This window comes from Schistocerca cancellata, chromosome 8 (assembly GCF_023864275.1).
Source record: "Schistocerca cancellata isolate TAMUIC-IGC-003103 chromosome 8, iqSchCanc2.1, whole genome shotgun sequence".
In the NCBI taxonomy this organism is placed as follows: domain Eukaryota; kingdom Metazoa; phylum Arthropoda; class Insecta; order Orthoptera; family Acrididae; genus Schistocerca; species Schistocerca cancellata.
In genome coordinates this window covers 441,931,274-441,951,883 of record NC_064633.1, presented here as the reverse complement: position 1 = coordinate 441,951,883, position 20,610 = coordinate 441,931,274, and the positions used below count along the sequence as shown (strand labels likewise).

The following is a 20,610-nucleotide window of genomic DNA, read 5'->3' as shown; positions in this document are numbered from 1 at the left end:
TGCCAGATGGTTGGAGAATGAAGTTATCTATTGCAAAAATATACCTACAAAATACCAGGACTCAGTTTTCAGTATGAAATCTACAACTATTTTGCTGTCTTCTGCATAATATTCAAATTGGTATCTTGAAGATAAGTGCCCCAACTATATTTGAAATGACATTAATATTACGCATGGCACAATGAAAAGCATCATTTGACATTTACATACAAATTTTTTATTATTAGGATTGAGTAACAGTGGACCCAAAAAATTGTAAAAATATAAACAAACTGACTGAACAGTTTCATGAATTTGCCTATCAGACTTCCTTGAATATCATGCACAATTAATCACTCACAGTCTTCTACAAAATTTTTATTATGGCCAGTAATTTTTGAAAGTTACAACACTGAAATAAAAAGAGGATTTTTTTATTACATCAAACCCTTTAATGAAATTAATAAAAATTCAATATTAATAAGAATATTTGTTGATAAAAACATAGCAACAACGAGTAACTTGTTTAGGTTTCAAGACAAACTCTAGACCCCAAAATGAGATGTTATACAATGATTTACAAACAATTTGCCCAAAGAACTTTGAACTGTTTAGCACCATTCCCAACAAACAATCTAGTTGCAAAATAAAATTAGTGAATATGAATGAGAAGTAACATTATCACAAGTGTATAATCATTACATATATTCCACTGGCAGGATTTAAAAGAATCTATTCCAACATCTGGATCACTGGACAGTACAACAAAAAACTGCCTTGCCATACCTGTTGCAAAAGATTGTATTTTAAAATTATCATTATATGAATCTGTATCAGTCAAACTGCACTGCATAAAAAGAAAGAAAAATTACTAAGATTGTAAAGCACTGAATATGTTTGAGCAATGTTCTTGCTGATCATTTTCAGCATGCACTTCAGCCTTCATGAATCCCTCCTTGTATCCAGTATGCTGACTGTAGAAAGATCGTGATGCAAGTCCCTAAAACACAAAGTAGTAGTATCACTTCACTTGCACACTATTTTTAGACTCTGCTCATGCCCCCCACACCCTTCCCCCATAGATGTACATGCAGTACACAGGAAACAAACATTTTTTGATAAAGATTTAAATACCAACTTACGTTTGACTTAATCCAGTTACATCAAAATTTGCTAAAAAATAAAGAAAACCATTTTATAAATAAAGCTCTAAACTTACATTGTAATTTAGCCTACATTATGAATCATGAAGAACATGAAGGTGAAAACTAGTGATCATATATAACAAATTTTATACGAAAGCCTATATCAATCTCTGTCTCTGTCGTGTGTGTGTGTGTGTGTGTGTGTGTGTGTGTGTGTGTGTGTGTGTACGTGTGTGTGTGTGTGTGTGCCCAGAAGCAGCTTTTAATTCTTTCATTAAACAATGTTTTCATTTCCAGAATTGCACGCAGAGCACAACTCATGACCCACCCTCACAGATTTATTGCAGCCAGTATCTCTCTCCATCTTACAAACTTAACAGATGTTCTCCTGCATATCTTCTGAGACTAGCACTCATGGAACAAAGAAACAGTAGCCTGTGAAAATCAAATGTCCCAGGTTTTAGTGTCAGTCAGACACATAGTTTTAATAAACCATGAAGTTTCAAATCAGCACACACTCTTCTGCGTAGTGAAAACTCATTCGGTAAACAATTTCCTGTGACTGAGCCACTTCTCTACAGTATCCTTTCCTCCAAGAGTGCTAGGCCTGCAAAGTAAGCACAAGGGTTTCTGTGAAGTTTGGAAGGCAAGAGAGAGTAAATCTGGGAGGGTGAGATGTCATGAATCATGCTTGGATAGCTCAGTCAGTAGAAGACTTGCCTGTGTATGAAAACAGGTCCCAGGCTCAAGTTCTAGTTCGACACACCAGTTTAATGAGACAGGAAGTTTCAATTTTATTCATAGTCACAATATGACAGTGTATATTTTTGTGAACTAAGTCAGATTGCCACAGGCAATCAAAGCCAGAACAACATGTATTATCTATTGTGATCAAGACTGGATTCTATTCTCTGATCTTTCAATGTCCAAGGCTTCAGTGGCTACACTAATGCTTAAAGTGACATGCTTATTGGCAGAAGTTGTACTTATCAAATGATCCAACTTAAACTTGGCTCTGCAAAGACTGCGATGTAACAATGAACATTTAATACCGTTGTGATGGAGGTAGAGAATGCATAACAGAATGGAGCAGTTCAGAGACTTTAATGTTTGCTAATGCAGTGAGTATATTAGTCATGCTTCTAAATTCAGCTAAGATAATTGTTTGCATGTCTATAACTTGTTCCCAGTAAATCATTTATGGTAACTCCCAACCTTACAAAAAATCATATTATGCAATTTCAGATAAATAATAATGTTCACGATATAGAAAACAAAATCCTTATAGATATCAGTGATCTTCTTAAGCATCTACACACACAAGTTGTGTAGGCTGCAACATGTTTATTACACTGAATCAAAAAGCATCAATATTATGAAAAGGACAGATTGCTACTCACCATATAGTGGAGAAGTTGGGTTGCAGACAGGCACAACAAAAAGACTACTAAACAAGTAAGGCATTTTTCTGGATTGAAAAACGTACACACATACACTCAAGCAAACGAAGCTCACAAACACAAGACCACTGTCTCTAGCTGCCATGGTTTGACTACAAGCAACTGCACATAATGGGAGAAGCAGTCTGTGTGGTTGGGGGAAAGGAGGAGGTTGAGATGGAGAGGGGAAAGGTTAGCAGGTTATGGGTGCGGAAGGTAGAGTGCTGCTTGTGGGAGCATACTGGGGCAATGCGGAGAGAGAGTACGGCAGTTTTAGGTGCAATCAGGAGGTCAGATGGTGTGTAGGGGAGTGGGTACGGAGAGGGGGATGAGAGGTGCAGAAAAGGGGAGAAGTAAAAAGACAATGGATGTGTTGGTGGAATAGAAGACTGCAGTGCTGGAATGAGAACAGGGAAGGTGACAAGATGAAGGTCAACAACTAACAAAGGTTGAGGCCAGGAGGAATATGGGAATATAAGATACATTGTAGGGAGAGTTCCCACTTGCATGATTCAGAAAAGCTTGTGTTGGTAGGAAGCTTGGCACAAGCTGTGAAGGCGTCATTGAAATGAAGAGCATTGTGTTGGGCAGTGTGCTCAGCAACTTGGTGGTCCAACTGTTTCCTGGCCACAGCTTTTTGGTGGGCATTCATGCAGACAGGCAGTTTGTTGGTTGTCATGCCCATGTAGACCACAGTAAAGTGGTTGCAGCTTAGCTTTTAGATCACATGACTAGTTTAACAGGTAGCCCTACCATTGATGAGATAAGTGACATTTGTGACCAGACTGGAGTAGGTGGTGGTGGGAGGATGTATGGGACAGTCTTGCATCAAGGTCTATTAGGGGCATATGAACCATGAGGCATGGGGTTGGAAGCAGGAGTTGTGTAGGAATGGAAGAGGATGTTGTATAGGTTTGGTGAGCAGCAGAATACTACTGTAGGAGGGGTGGGATGGATAGCGGGTAGGACATTCCTCATTTCAGGGCACGACGAGATGTACTCGAAACTGACAAACTGTGGCCAAGGAACAGTTGGTCCACCCTTGCTGAGCAAGCTGCCCAACACAACATTTCTCATTTCAGTTACTGGTCCATAGGCTGTGCCATCCTGTTTACGAACACCAGCTTTTCTGAACTGTGCAGATGGGAACTCTCCCTGCAATATATCCTACCCTCCAAACCTCAACCTTTGTTAGTCGTCGTCCTTCATGCACCTGTCCCCTTACTTATTCCCTCTCAAGCACTACACAGCCTTCTATTTCACCAACACACCAACTGTCTTTTTACTGCTCTCCTTTTCCACTCCTCCTCCCCCCCCCCCTCTCCCCCCAACCTCCATCTAACCTCATGACTGCACCTAGCTGTCCTAACCTCTCTCCACCTCATCCCTGTATGCTCCCACAAGCAGCATTTTACCATCCCCACCCCTACCCTTTTATCTCTCTCCCTTCCCACCCCAGCCTTCTCCTTACACCCACCACCCAGATCACTTCTCCCATCATGCACAGTTGCTTGCAGTCAGATCTCAGCAGCAAGAGACAGTGGTCCTGAAAGTGTGAGTTGCATTTGCATGAATACGTGTGTGTATGTTGTCTAATTCAAAAGAAGGCCTTTTAGCCCGAAGTTTACTTGTTTGGCAGTCTTTTTCTTGTGCCTGTCTGCAATTAAACACTTCTGCTATGTGGTGAGTAACAATCTGTCGTTTTCATAATATTGACTTTATTCCATCCTGTATTTTACCATTGTTAAAGTTTACCCAATGACAAGTTTTGGGTATAGCCCTCAGATTTTCTCTGCAATTTCCAAGGACTCGAATTCTTGTAGCCTAGTAGTTAAATGGGCTAGACAATTATTGCTGTAATTGACTATTTTCTTTAACCACTATACACTGATGGCACATAAGATCTGATGATGGCTATGACAAAAATGTGCCATAAGGAATAACAAACAAATCGTGATTTAGACAAATTTAGTGTCTAGGTAAAATTACAATGTACCATGAATAGAGGTTAATGCCAACACACTAAATAAAAGTCATGTATTAAGTTACTGTATTTAGTTTTCAGGAGAATAAAAAGCCGAAACTGAATCTTATACAGGTATAAAAAAAACTGTACTAGCTTTTGGAACTGTGAGTCCTTTCCGTAGGGATGATAGAGCACTAGGTTTACGAAGGTTAGTAGAGACAGACTACTCAGTATTTTTGTACGGTAGTTTCTACTTAGAATTTCACCTCCTGAAGGTAAGAGGAGACGTATCAGATGGGATGAGAAAGTCTGGGTGATTTTCCCAAACTCTACCCCTTTTTCTAAACCTTGCTAGTCCATTTCCCTTAGCTCTATTCCTTCCCCTTCAACCTTTGTGACAGAACAAGGAGCCACTGACTCTGAAAGCTAGCAAATTTTAATGCCTTTTATATTTGCTTTCTCCTTTCACTGCTTGATGAGTAGATTTTTTATCTATTCAATTACACTATACTTTCAAAAACTGGTTATTTTCACTGACACATACAACATAGGAACTATGAGAAAAGTTAAAGACCTGGAGAGACCAGAACAACAAGTGCAAGGCCACATATGGTATTGAAATAACTGATAGCAATACTAATCACTTATTCAATCATATTGTCATGTATTTGTTGAAAATTTTGAGTAAATGTTGATTTGTCTGTTCATATTTCTTCCAGGTAAAGAACTTTATATGTACTTTGGAGTCATGTCAACATAATTTTTTACCTTTAATTCATTTTTTTATGATGCTAACTTACTTTTCTTAGAACAGTCTAGAAACATTGATTCTCAGTTGAAGTGGTGTGAACACACAAAGGTACTTGCAAATAGAATGTCATCAACATGTTATGCCCTTAGAATCCTATTATCAGTGGGTAACATGCAGTGTCTTTTAGTTACATATTATCAATATGTACACTCAGTTCTTAGCTATGGCATTCTTTTTTGGGGAACAAATGTACAAAATATGAACACAATTTTAAACTCCAGAAAAGAGCCGTAAGAATAATAACTAAAAACACTAGTCAAGCTCATTGTAAAGATCTGTTCAGAACACTGGGGATTTTAACTGCTCCATGTGAATACATTTATCAGTCAGTTGTACACATCAAATATAACATTGGTAATTACTGCACAAACAGCTCTGCCCATGACCATGCAACAAGAGATAGACTCAACTTACATTTACCAAGAAAAAATAAACATAAAACTCAAAACAGCATTTTCAACCAAGGAATAAAACTGTACAATAAATTACCAAAAGAGATTAAAGAAATTGCAAAAATACACTTATTTAAAAAGGCAGCTAAAGAGTACCTGTTATGCAATACATTTTACACATTGAAGGATTACTTAGCTACAACAGAGTAAGGGTTTGATAAAAAATGTTATACAAATAAATAATAATAATAATAATAATAATAATAATAATGATGATGATTATAAAATATCCAACATTCCACATAACACCTTCACTTTATGTTTTTTTTCTCCTTTCTAGAAATACTTACCCCCAAGCTATGCATGGCACAATACTAACACCTCTTCCTCTTTCTGAGCTCAACATCTCACACATTATGGGGGCATGCTGACTCAGTTTTTCAGGATAGAGGATAGCAAATGGGACGTTGTGGTACAGAAAATGGCCCAGAGATCATCAGAGTGTGGTGTGTGTGTGTGTGTGTGCGCAGTTGTGTGTAGTGAGTGAAGTGTTATGAAACAATGTGTGTATAGTGTGTGCAGTGACATAGTGATATATGAGTGAAGAATGTGGCATTACAATACTTAATAAGTTATTTGTAAAAAAAGTATTGTACACCAGGAGTAAATCTAATGATTGTCTCTAACTATAAGTCTGTAAATATATGTGTATACAAATTAGCTTATTTTAAATTGATCTAAATTTGTAAATACTTTGACACGTCCTATATCCTTGTAAAAAGAGATCTATGGATGAACAAAGCTGCTACTGCTGCTACTACTACTACACCAAACCCCAAGTTTGGTTCAGGTTCATTGATAATATCTTTGTGATCTGGACTCAGGGCCAAGACTCCCTATCTTTGTACCTTCAAAATATCAACATCTTCTCTCCCATCTGCTTCATGTGATCCTCCTCAACCCAGTGTGCCACCTTCTTAGATGTTGACCTCCTCCTCTCTGATGGCTCCATCTGCACCTCTGTCCACATTAAACCCACCAACCACCAACAGTATCTGCATTTTGATAGCTGTCATTGCTTTCTCATCAAAAAATCCCTCCCATACCGCCTGGCCACCCAAGGATGGCATATCTACAGTGACAAGAACTCCCTTGTTCAATATGCTGAGGGTCTCACCAAGGCCTTCACAGACCGGCACTATCCCCCAGACCTAGTCTGCAAACAGATCTCCCACTGATTTCCACTCACACCCCAAATCCTCCCATCACCCTCAAGAACCAACCACAACCCCTTCATCACCCAGTACACCCAGTACCACCATAGACTGGAACAACTGAACCACATCCTTCTCCAGAGCTTTAATTACCTATCATCCTGCCCTGAAATGAGCAACATCCTACCCAAGATACTTCCCACCCCTCCTAAAGTGGTGTTCCATCACCCTCCCAACCTCCACATCATCTTAGTCCATCCCTAAGCCACTCCCAACCTTGTGGGCAACATACAGATGAACATAACACACTTGATTTCAATGACTGCTTCACTACCTGAGCCATCTGGACCCTTCCCTCCACCACCAGCTTTACTGAACAGGAGTTACCCTTACAGAACATTTTCTGGTCCCATAGTTATCCTGGCCTCAACCTATGGTAACATATAGTCCCCACACCCTCCACCCAGCAGTTTCCATCCCCTCTATCATCTCTTCCCCATTCCCATCTCCCACCCTGTTTATTTGCTGCCCTCTTCCAATGCACCTGCCCATCTTTCCCCACTCCTCTCCTTTCTCAGTCCTTTTTTTGCCACCTCCCTGCCCCACAATCTCCTGATGGTGCACCTGTTGGCATTCTAGTCCCTGCACACTCCACCCAGACAGCAATCCTTTCTCTACCCACCCACGCTACTATCCCTTCCCCTTCCCCACCCCAGACTGCTGCTTGCATTGCAGCCCAAGCTTCCAGAATTGGAGGTCATATGTGCATGAAGTGTACTTGCTTGTGAATGTGAATTGTGTATGTTTCTCTTTTGCTGATGAAGGCTGTGGCCAAAAGCTTTATGTAAATGTCTTTTAATTGTTCCTGTCTGCAAATTAGTGTGTCTTGTTTAGTGTAAGTAGCAACCTGTCCTTTTCTAATTGTTGGTATTGCTATCTGGAGTTTCCATTGTTTAATTTTACCCTAAAGAATATTCTTTTTCCCCAGATTTTCACCATATCCTTCAGTTTCTGAATGACTGTCAAGTAACATCTGTTGTCAAATAAATAGAATGATGTGTTACACCTGATGAACATACATGGTTGAGTATTGTTACTTCAAGATTCTGTTTTAGAGCCATCAAAATGTTTTATGTAAAAAAAAGTCTATCTTTACAGCCAGTCCTACTCTGTGAAAACATAATGATGTCTCATTTGATTAGCAAATCTTAATTGTGCTCTGTCTGAGTAGAACAGGATAATGAAGAGAAAAATTCTCTGAAACATAAAGAAAAGTTGAAAACATTGAAAGAAGTTGCTAAAAACAAACAGCCACAAATACTATAACCATGCAACCCAACCTCTGAAGATTTCTGGGAGACTGGATGTGGCAGTGCATGCTACAACCTGAGCAGCACCACATCTAAATGTGTCTACAGCTCTCAGGAGCTAAGCAGGTAGCAGTACTGTGCACATCAGCACGTTGTCGCGAAGCCAGCTGGAGTAATTTTACATCCCCTTTTGTTTGGCCATCTGCCTCCTTAAAATTAATTTTTTGACTAATTATCATTAACATATGTGAGTGTAATCTGCATTTTCATAGAAGAGAAAGGTTGGACCTCAGTATTAAAGAATATATCACCAGATCGAATTTTGTGCTTCGTTTTATGTATGTAATTGATTTTCTAATTTATTTCAACTATTCCTTGTTAGTATGTATTGTTATAAGGCGAAATAAATAATTGTTTTGTAACTTAAATCATATTGTTGACTTATAAACAAATATAAATTCTGTATTAATTATAAACATTTGGAGGGACAACTAATAGTATTCTTAAAGGATTTATTTGACTCTATTTGAAGACATGTTAGCAAGCCAGCCCTTAATTAATTCCAAAGTAATTAACAGTTTTGTCAAAAGTATTGTTTGTGTAATGATATCTGTTAATTTCATCATTTAAACAAATAATTCAGCCTAATTCTTGTCATAGAAGAAACTGTTAAAAAGAACTAATTTTTTGATGTATTCAGTTAATTGAATGAATTACATTTTAATTGTAATTTCTGTAAATTAAACATCAAACAATGTGTAGTTTCAGTACCTATTATTGTGAGAATATATAAGGGCCCAATTTTTGGTCCTGAGACAGTCAGTCCCTGACAGAGTTTCAGACAAGGAACCTGTATTGGTTAGATCATCAGCAATGCATCTGTGAAATAAGTGTAACACAATTAGGCTGTGTATTAAAACAATGACAGTGTTTGTTCCATATGTACCTTGTTATTCATCAAGAGCTGTGTGGTTAGGTTTTTACTGCTCTTAGATGTTGAATAGTAAACTATTGCAGCAGTATGTGGATGTTTGCCCGCAAATTATTAATGAGGCTTATCAAAAGTTAAACAAAAGTGCACTGGCCATATAACTGTGTATTATTGGGGGGTTGTGAACAGTGAAAGTAAAGAACTGTGAAATGCAACTGTGTACCTTTCAGCTACATCATTTACAGTAGTCAATGCTACACTTCCATGCCCTATTTTTTCAGACAGTGTAGCAACACAGTACGTAGACACTGAGAACCATCAATGAAGAAATAGTGCAGGTGAATGTCATAATGTGGTAAGATATTTATAGCACCTTCTGACAATTATAGCAGTTCATGTTAGGACATCCACAGCAGTCAAAGGGTTAAAAGAATTTCTCATTTGTTGAATAGGGGACAAAAATGTTAACTTATTTCACATACTTTTATTCAGTATCACAATGTGGAATTATCTTCATGACTAACACAGCTGAAGTCAATGAGGTATCAATTCTTCAACTGTAATCAGTAATAAATTTGGAATTTGTATCAAAATTGTTATACTCACTTCTCAGTAAAGTTACCCTTTAATTACATTTGTGTCTAATAATGGAATTTAGTTTAGATGGAGACTGTAAAACACACACACACACACACACACACACACACACACACACACACACACACACACTAAAGATTAGACTCTCTTCTGCAGAAAGTTTTTTTCAATTTTGATAATGTTTCTCTTGTACTCAATTAAGAAAACTTGGAAGAGTAATCAAGCATAACCCAGAGTGTGATGCAGCGCCTTCCTGCTGAGTTGCAGGTTTGCGTCTGGTCTACCTAGCAGCCCCACTAAATTGATACTGTTCTCCAGCACATACAGCCCTACATTGTTGCCAACGATTGCATTGGGTGGGCACATGCCATTGTCTTCAGTTGTGCCGGGCACAGTGGTTTAAACGCAGTCTATCATGGTGTGTTTTACCAGAGATATTTTACTGACAGTCTGCCATATGATTCATCACCACAGCCTCCACAGCCCATATCCAGGTGGGGAAGTGGCACTTCATCCATCCTAACTTGCAAGCAGCCGTAGGGGTCTTGTCCCAACTCCTACATTCTGGAGTCAGAAGTTTTTCAATGTCAACAGCTGCCATTCTTGGTGAGGCTGCTCCAGCCACAAAGTGGTTGCCAGCTTGAACATTGCAAGTGTGGTGAATGAACCAGCAGCTTTTGTGATCCTCTTATGTTCTCGTGCATGGACTTGCTGGAGGAATTGATTGCCATAAGATGTGAAGTGCAGTTTCTGAAAGAAGAAGGGTTTGCTAACTTGTCTCAGGTCAGCAGTAATCCCAGAGAAGACTATAATTGTATACACCAGTAGGACACAATCAGTGCTGTTTATCATGCCATAAGTTGCCTTGTGCTCAATCTGTGCTGTTACACGAAATACATGCCAACACTACAGGCATGAGGCACATCAGTGTTCAAATTCAAGATGGTTAATAATTCATAGCAAGAACTGAAAGCATTTCCTGTTATGTTTTTGTGCTGAGAACTGTAAGAAATATAATATACTAGTTTGTGGCATCTGGAATGGGCAACACGCCTTGTTGTGAGCTAGAGGTATGGCTCATAGTGAAGCATGTACAGTCGTTAACACGAGCAGCTATTGAGGTGGAAAGATTAGATTATAATAGGAAGTGGTATGTTAATAGTACATTTAAAAGTCCTGCTTGTCATTCTATTTTGTTTTCTTGTCATTTGTTCCTCCTCATAGATGACCACCTTAATGTTGGTGAGGTGATTTTTGTGTTTCAATGATCCACAAAGCTAGCTCTGCTTGTGGAAGCCACACTCCTAGTAGGGTCACCTATGCCAGATTGGTTTGGACATGAGAGACCAAGCAGAGATTAGTCTCTGGAACTAGGTGGGTGGCAACCATATGGGCCCTTAGCTAAGTCTGACACTGCTTGCATTACTTGTTAGACTTCTTCCATTTTCTTTTCTATCTTGTTTGAGGCCTGAGGGTGTTTTCAAATTTCCTCTTCATCTTCTACTTCCCCTGGTTCTCTTGGAAAACAGTCCCTTGCCCAGGTTTACTAGTGAAGACTGTAACATATCTGCATAGTGAAATGGAACTACAAATTCACCATTGCATATTAAGGAATGGAAGCAACAGACCTTGTCATGGGGAGGAGAAGTAAGCTTCAAAAACAGCCCAGGAAGAGGATTCTGTAGGCGTAAGAAAAGTAACCATCTAATGGTAGGAGGCCCCAACAGAAATCTCCCCGACTCTCCAATTTGGGAATTGTGTGTCTGGGTGGCATGTCATTCAAATGAAAGAACTTCTCTAATAAGCATTAAGTAATAGGAAACCTGAGCAAATTTAATGGACACAACGTCAGGAAGGATAAAGCCAAATGATTTGAAACTGCAGACAAACTGAATTTAGAAACCTGGAATGTCAGAGGTATCTACACAATAGAAGTTTAGTTATGGAATTAAAGAAGAACATAATATAGCAGTATTAAGAAAAATAAAAATGAAATTACAAGGAAGAGTAGATCTAAACCAATGTACATTATTATATAGCAGAGTGGAACAATATATAAGAGCTCAAGCAGCAATTTCTGCAGTGATAGACCAGAAATAGAAAAAAAGTTTAACAGCATATACCTTTTATAGCAACAGACCTACATGAGTTCATTTTAAAATGCATAGAGGACATACTAGCCTAAAAAAGGTCACACTGGCCAGTAAATAAGCACAAGCTGGAAATAATTTTAATCAATGTTAAGCATCCCAAATAAGAGTTAAATGAGTTTGCAACTTTTTTTGGCTTGTGCTAAACTTTTAAGGGTGGAAAAACCACAAAATTTTTGGATTTGTTTACAGTTTCTCATTTATAACACAAAATGACACATTCTGTAGAAATTTTATAAAACGTCAATTTGAACGAGCATCAGATTTTGTGTAGAATGATTTAACTACAAGTTAAAATTGGTTCAGCTGCTCAGCTGCAATTAATCATCAGAGGTCATCAATTTTTACCAACTTTGCAGAATGCGAGTTGTGATAAAGTTCTAAGTCATAGTTCTAAGAAAAAGAGCTCCTAAATTTTTTAATTCACTTGCTCTTTGCAAAGATACAAATAAAACAACAAAGTATTCATAGCACTACACTCCTGATAAGACTTTTTTTGTGATGAAGTCAAATTACTTTTGGATGCCAAATTATCCACATTAACCCAAATATTCAAATATAAGGGTAATTTAGTTAGGTACTAATCTACCCAGATAGACAGTTCTATTTATTAATGAAATTATTCCAGTAGATAATTTATGGAGTTTCATGTTAATTACTTGTGTTTGTGGTAATCACAAAAGGGCCTCTGAGTTAGCCCCAAAACCATTAACTCTTTTTGATGATGGCAAACTAATGTGCAAGAGAAGAAAATCGATATTTTTAAACCATTCAATCAAGTCAGTGTTAAAATCACAAACAACACAGACTTTCTCAAAGCACATCATTCAGCAGCACATCATTCAGCTCAGGATCTGACAGATGCCGACAGAATAGGGAGACTGCTAGCAGAAGCAATAGCACAGGACAAACTCTGAATACTGAACATTGTCCTTGACGGTGTATTTCTCTTACACTGAGTTGTGTGGAATACTCAGTTCTTAAAAGGTATGTCAACTACATCAAAAAGCACTTTGGTTGCAAATATATCACAGTGTTTGATGGGTACCCCAAGGAGACAGTTTACATAAGCATGAAAACTGCTGCATGTGCCCGAAGTGCCTGCACTATGTCATCTGCTACTGTTTTACTTCAAGAGACAATGTCGCCAACTATGCCAAAAATGTTCCTTACTAAACACAATTAATAAGAAATATCTTATCTCAACATACAGAAAATTATATGGAAGGATATCAGGTCAATCAGGCCACTGAGGAAGCAGACCCCTTGATTGTTGGTACAGCCATAGGTAAGTCGAGGCACGGAGGCAAAGTCTTCCATTGTCAGGGAAGATACTGATTTTTTGGTCCTTCTGACTGACCACATAGCTGATAGTAGTAAGTAAAAAGAACCTGTAACCAATATCTTCCTTATGATACCTGGAAAAGGCAACCAAGACACATTCATTTATACCCTCCACAGTTCTAAGCTCTCTCAAGAAGTCAAAAAAATGTGTTATTTCTTCATGCCTTCAGTGGCTATGACACCACATATACATTTTTTGACAGGGCAAAATCTAATTTATAAACATGTTTCAAAAGAATGTGAACCTCCAACATATTGCCTCAAATTTCATGGATCCCAGCACCCCTCCTAATAAAGTTACTGAAATGAGTGAAGTTCATTGTGTGTTTGTACATGGTGGCATCTCCAAACTTTTGAATGGAATTCATCTGCAACTTTTCAGAGAGTTTCATGCAAAAATCAATTTGGCATATTTACCTCCCACTGAAACCACCACTCACCAGCACTCCCTCAGAGTCTACTTACAGGTTCACTTCTGGAGAACAATCAGCTGGATCCACTGAATGGGTATGAAGGGGGAAAAAAAAAGATTTGAACCACATTGCAACTACTTGTGCTCCAGGAACTACTAAACACAATACCATGCATTTGCTTGAAGGTATGTCAAGCAGTTTCTTCCCGCAAGAAAGAGTCTATAAAGTGCTCAGCCATATGCAGCACTTGCAAGTGGCTTTAAAGCCTTAACCCATTAACAGAAGAGGACATCTTCATTAATTTGACACAAATCAATGATGAGACTGACATCAGTGAGGAGGAAATCAGTTTAGTTTCCATGCCAGAAAAAGACAGAGGACTGAACGATGACATTTTATCAGAAAGACCATCTTCCCCAAAATGCAGAAAGATAACAAAAAAATAAATTTTAAATGAATGCAAATACATAACAATAACTGCTTAAAGAACTTTGTAAAAAAAATTATCTCTCACCAATTTTATATTATAATTGAATTATTTTTCCATTAATAAAATGTTTCATTTCAACTGTTTTTCGTTTTTTTCTAACTGTTTCGTATCATCTTGGGCTGGCATGGGCATAACTACCTAGGTAGGTAGTTATCTAACTAAACTGCTATTAAAATTGAACATTTAGACGAATGTTGGTTATTTGGTGTTCAAAAGTAATTTGACTTCAGAAACAAGTCTTAGCATGAATATAGTGCTATGAACACTTTAACATTTTTATTTGTGTCTTTGCACAGCAGTGAATTTTAAAATTTAGGAGCTCTCTTTATGCAGAATTTGATGCTCTGTAACTTACATAAATGATGTTTTCCATTTTGAATAATGGTTTTGGGTTACAGGTGTTGGAACATGAGCACAACTCACTTTAGTTGGTAAAAGTTGCCAATCTTTGGTAATCAATTAAAGCCAAATGGGTAAAATGATTTTAACTTTTAAGTGGGTCATTCAATACGAAATTTGATGCTCTTCCAGTCTTGTGTTTTGTAACATTTCTTTAGGATGTATCTTTTTCAAGTTATAAGCAAAACACTGAAAAAGTCCCAAAAATTTGTGTTTTTTTGGCCCTCAAAAGTTAGCACAGGCCATAAATGGTCACAAACTCATTTAACTCTTACCTGGGATACCAACAATGATTAAAATTATTTCCAGCTTGTGCATATTTACTTGCCAGCAAAAGTCTAATTTGCCTACACTGTATTGATGATAGTAGGAGTTTATAGTCCAGAAGAAGGCAGAAAAGAAGAGATTGAAAAACTCTATGATAAGCTAGCTGAGACCCCTGATGTTGCCCACATCTAAATACATGGCTTGAAAGAAGGCATGAGTATCATTATTATCAAAGGAAAGACCCCATACGAACTCCAAAATGAAATAAAGAAGAGTACTTCACATGTATCAGAATGGTTCGCAATGAACAACTTAATAATATACACATAGAAAACAACACTGTGCTTCTACACACAGTGCAGATTAAACAGCATCTACCTGAAACAATATAACTGTTGAGCAATTGATTTGAAACTGTAAATAGCACCAAATTTCTGGGCGTTTGTGTCCAAGGTGACCTGAGACGGCAGAACAACACACACCACCTGAGTAATAAATTACATACCATTTGTTATAGTATTAAAATTCCTGCTGGATGCACATCAATGCAAGTCATAAAAAATGTGTACTATACTCAAGCAGAAACGCTGCTCAGATATTGTTTAATTTGCTGGCAAAATTCAACACCCAGAAAAAGTTGTTTCATTGCACAAAAAAGAATTATAAGAGCCATGTAAGTCACAGCAACTCGATTTTCATGCAAACCTTCATTTAAGAAGCTTCATATTCTTCCATTATCATGCCTATATATCTTAGAAACAATAATGTTTATATAGAAAAATCACAGATAACAACAGCAAGATTGCTCCAAAAGACCAAAATCCGTTCATTCAATTCAAGGAACATTCAAGATTTACATGGGCTGCTTGCACACACAACACTAAAAAAAAAAAAAAAAAGAATCCCTGAAAGCAGGAAAAAAACTGTTCAACAAACTACCTAAAAATTAAGGTCATTTATCTGCTATGTAAATATGTGATAAAATTTAAATAATTTATACAATTAAGGTGAAAATAAGAAATGTTCATGTATAAAATTGTACGTATATTCTGTGTCTGTGTGGACTGTTACACATGTGTGTATGTATGTAGAAACAAGGCCAAAAGTAGGTGTAAAATTTTATTTGTGTATTTGCAGACTGTTTTTCCCATTTGTTAGGCTTATATTGCTATATACTGTAAACCACACAACAGTTTCTGTTCAAAATTTATTGCAAATTATTTGACTTGTCCTACATCACTATGTACCACTGTACTATGTATGATTCACAGTACCATATAGATATGTGGTGCACACAGACATATATCTCATTAAGGACACTATGAATGCAGTTATCCTGTTCGTAAGGTAGTTTGGTCATGGTGACTTACTTTAGGAGAGTTAGAGGCAATAATATGAAAACAAAAGAATTAAAATATCGCAGGATCAGAGTGCATAAATATAGAATTCTTGAGGAATGAAAGATTTTTAATCAAATTCCACCTTCTTCAAGCACGTGGTGGCCTACAATGAGGACCCCAATACATGGTCAACAGCATTTTTTTCCTTCTATATTTAAGAAAGAGGGAACTGAAATAAACTATGGAGTTATAAATACATTAATTTAATGTATAAACTTTATGCCGGTATATTAAAAAACTGTTTACTATGAAACAGCTAATAATCAAATGTTCATCTTAAACAATGCCGAGGATTGTTTGGGATTGTTAAGAAAGTTTAAAGGGTGGCTGCCATGTTGGCAGAGGGGATCAGTCTGGTTTTAGTTTTTGAGCAGTGAGCATGTAGCTGCCCCTTTTGTAAGTATTGTTTGCCTTTGTAATAATACTTTAACTCTGTTTTGAAAGTTTAATAAATGTGTTTAAAATAACATAATTTAAGATTATTTTTAATTTTAACTTTTCCAAAGTTAAAATTTTTTACAGTTACTGAGAACTTAGGACTTCAGCTGCAACAGATCAGCAGAAAGGATGAGTACACAAAAACCCCAATATATAAATGCTTAACTCAAGAATAGTTACGTTTTAATAGTTATGTTATAAACTACTGCAGATTATTCACAAATTTAAACCATATGGTACATACATTTATAGACATTCATGTCCTAGACACATTTATTTGTAGGACAGTATGTGTATGATTAATATCCTATCCAGTGCTTACAGCCCAACCAATTGGTTGTGGCACAGCACTGCACTGAAAACAGCCACTGTACAGTGTATGACAGAAATGAAATTCTGATGGCAATTTCTTTGTTTTTACACTTGATTGTGAAAGAAACAGTACAAATTTGCCTGGCAAAAGATTTAATTAATCAGGATAGTGGGCCAGCCTTGACAAATTATGGACTCCCGTTCATGTCTTGACTAGCCAATTACTAGACATTCATATAAACTTTTGCTACCCAGCAAGTAATTATCTTTGTGGTATGAGAGTCTGTAACTGTATGCGCCATGGTGATACCCTCAGTTTTAAATTAGCCAATGTGCATACTGTTGATTCAGTAGACTGGCTCACTCAGAAGGGGCCAGAAGTTATATAACTGCAATACCCATGAAAGAAAGGTAGTTTCTACAGCTGCATGCCTGAAATCTAGTGGAGTAAGGAAGGTTGTGGTTTAACAACCTGCCAACATTCATGTAATTAAAAATAGAGCACTCACACAGTTACATAAGGATGGAACAAAGGAACTTGTTATTAACATTTTACAAAATCCTCCCAGCATTTGTGTGTAGCAATGTTGGGAAACTGCGGTTAGCTTAAAAGGGGGTGGCCAACTAGGGATTTGCATCTGGCTGCTCCTGAAATGGCATGCAGTGCAGCGCCTTAACCACTGTAGCAGTTTAGTTAGTTTGTTGTGGTAACTGCTATGCATAAACTAGGAGATGATGTACTGCTAAATCTAGTATTTGGTTTTTCATAAATAAGCTACACTGATAAGCCAAAACATACGCCACCACAATATTGGATGCCACCTGGGATGTTGCGGGTGCATGACGCCATAACAAATGAATGTAAGTGGAGTAGCTATGGGCGGGGCATCACCCTAACAAAGACATGGGCTGCAAATGGGGAAATCCATTGAGATAAGTGACTTTGACAAAGGGCAGATTATTATTTCGCTGAGCCTGTGAATGAGTATCTCAAAAACAGTGAAGCTGGTCGAATGTTCATGTGCTACTGTCATGAGCATCTACAGAAAGAGGTAGAAGAATTGTGAAACTACCACAAGGTACTAAATGGTTGGACTTCCACGACTTTTCACAGAATGTGGGATTTGGAGGCTTGTCTCTCTCTATAAAGTAGGATAGATGGAGATCTTTGGCATCTCTGCTGAAAGAGCATGATCCAAGTGCATGCAAAAGGGTTTCAGAGCACACCATTCATTGTACGTTGTTGAACATGTAGCTCAACAGCAGACCATACCTACATGTTCACATTCTGACCTAAAGACATCATCAGTTATGACTGCAGTGGGCACCAAACCATTGGGAGTCAACTATCAATCAATGTAAACATGGCTCTTTGGAAGAATCAAGTATTTGTTACACTATGTCAATGGTTGTCTCCGCAAATGCAGTCATCAAGGTGAACGGTAGGTCAAAACATGCAGTGTGCCATGGACACAGACTGGTGGGAGCAGGATTATGCTGTGGGAGACATTCTTCTGTGCTTGCGAGAGACCTATGGTAGTAATCAAAGACAATCTGACAGCTGTGAACCACCTGAATCCCCTCATGCTTGATGTCTTCCCCGATGGCGATGTCATCTTTCAGCAGTATAATTGCATTGTCTCAGAGCCAGAACTGTGCTACAGTGTTTTCAGGAGCATCATCATGAACTCAGAATGATGTCTCGGTGACCAAGTTTGCCTGATGTAAACCCTATGGAATCCATCTGGGTCACTATTTGGTGCCATCACCATGTATGTATATGAGTGACCCATTATTTATGTGAATTATATGACCTGTGGGTAGACATCTAGTGCTACATACCTCCACAAACCTACCAAAACACTGTTGGATCCCTGATATGAACAATCAGTTATCTATATCATCCCAAAGATGGGCATACAAAGATTGGAGGTAGTATCTTGTCATAAACTGGTCTACCTGGTTCAGGTATCTATAAGGAGAACACAGTTCAGTGAAGCAAATACATAGTTAAGTGCCTTACTTAATGAAAATTTCTGTGGTACTACTCTTTTCTCTAAATGAAACATATTTATTTACAAGGATGTTGAAGTAAGTACAAAATAATTAAATGTTAAAATATAAAATACTTTTTTCCATAATCCCTGTACATCTGCACAAACACAAACAGTGCTTACCTTGGAAAAAGTTACATCTAGAAAGGAATCGTCTGATGTTTCACTCCAGTCATCATACGTAACAGGTTTCTGGCTAAAGTGTCTCTGTGATCCACGCATCTTTCTTGGAGACTCTGGAACTTTTCCTGTTTTCTTCTAGGGCCATTAAAGAAAAGGAAGATATATGTGATCTGCTTACTGAAGAATTAAGAAAGTAAATTTTTCTGAGAAGTGACATAACTTTTTGTTACCACAAAATACTCAAATACTGGCTTCAGTTTTAAGTCACAGAGAAACAGAAGTAACTTCGTTATCACATAATGTGGTTGTTTCAAATAACTGTACAAAAACAAATGCCATTATCTTGAAGGTGATTATTCAAGAATGAATAATGTGTTTTATGACTTTATGGTAAGCAGCAATACATCTCTTAGCATTTTTAATGCAGTATTCGTTTCAATGATGATATTGTAGTATTTCAATGATGAGCACTAAAATGGCAAAATGTTTATAGCTTAATGTTTTATTACTTGAGTGGTAAAACCAAAATAGCAATAGAAGTCCAGAAATGCACTGAATCAAGCTTGTAAGAAATAAAATAATTTAAGTGCTAATATGTCTCATAAAAGTTAATTTGTTAAATTTTGAATGTGGTGTTGTATTGCTAAGGATGCTACTAATATTTCAATAACACGATCATTTTAAATTACGCATGGAAACTTAGCATAAAATATTACTACATCATGTCATTACTACACAGCCTGTTATTCCCAATGAGTTCTTTTTCTATTGTCCCGAATATTTTTATTTTCGAAACATTTATTGCTCCAGATTCTATCATGGCTCTCTCTCTGTTTCAGCCAAATTTGTATTACATTTTCCTGCTTCTGGTTTGTTATTATTATTTGTGCAGAATTTGACCTATTTTGTATCCCTTCAACAATACTCTCTTGAAAACTGCAGTGTACAATTCAACACATGTAACTGTTCCACCTCATATATGTTTTTACACATTAAAGATATTGATAATCTAATTTTACTATTGTGAATTGTCACAAAGACCTTACAAATGATACTTGTGGTTGCAACCTTATTAATCACTCAGAGAAATATGTAATTTTTTAAGTAAATGTGCCATTTTTGGCTCCAGTATAGCAGTACTTGAATGAGATAAATTCAGTGATTTGATTGTATTGTGTTCTGACTAGAGATTATATTTCAGATATGCAGTTTTTCCTCCTATTTTTCTTGCAATAGGTTACATGTTCGAGACTGTAAACTATTTTCATTGTCTACATGTTTATGTCACTCCATGATCCCATAAATTGTATCTCTTTTATGCCACCTTGTTTTAATAGTCAGCACAAAGAGGAAAGTCAGGCATCAAATTTTCGTGTGTTTCAGATTCTGCAGTTTTCATGACATTCAGTTCTTCCAAGGAGACTTGACTCTGGTCC

At 37.3% G+C, this 20,610-nt stretch overlaps 1 protein-coding gene across 7 annotated transcripts in view; it reads right to left on the bottom strand.

Annotated features, from left to right (window-relative positions):
- Positions 1-252: 252 nt before the first annotated feature.
- Positions 253-20,610, bottom strand: part of LOC126095753 (myosin heavy chain, clone 203-like) — a 224,484-nt gene continuing 204,126 nt past the window's right edge. For 6 of the 7 annotated variants that reach the window (XM_049910526.1, XM_049910530.1, XM_049910528.1 and 3 more), the window contains 2 exons: positions 19,175-19,309; positions 253-979 (listed from right to left, as the gene is read on the bottom strand). In XM_049910526.1, the coding sequence (XP_049766483.1) occupies positions 851-979; positions 19,175-19,309 (264 nt within the window). In that variant the 3' untranslated portion in view covers positions 253-850. The remainder of the gene's footprint in view (positions 980-19,174; positions 19,310-20,610) is intronic. The other variant, XM_049910529.1, reaches the window with a different exon arrangement.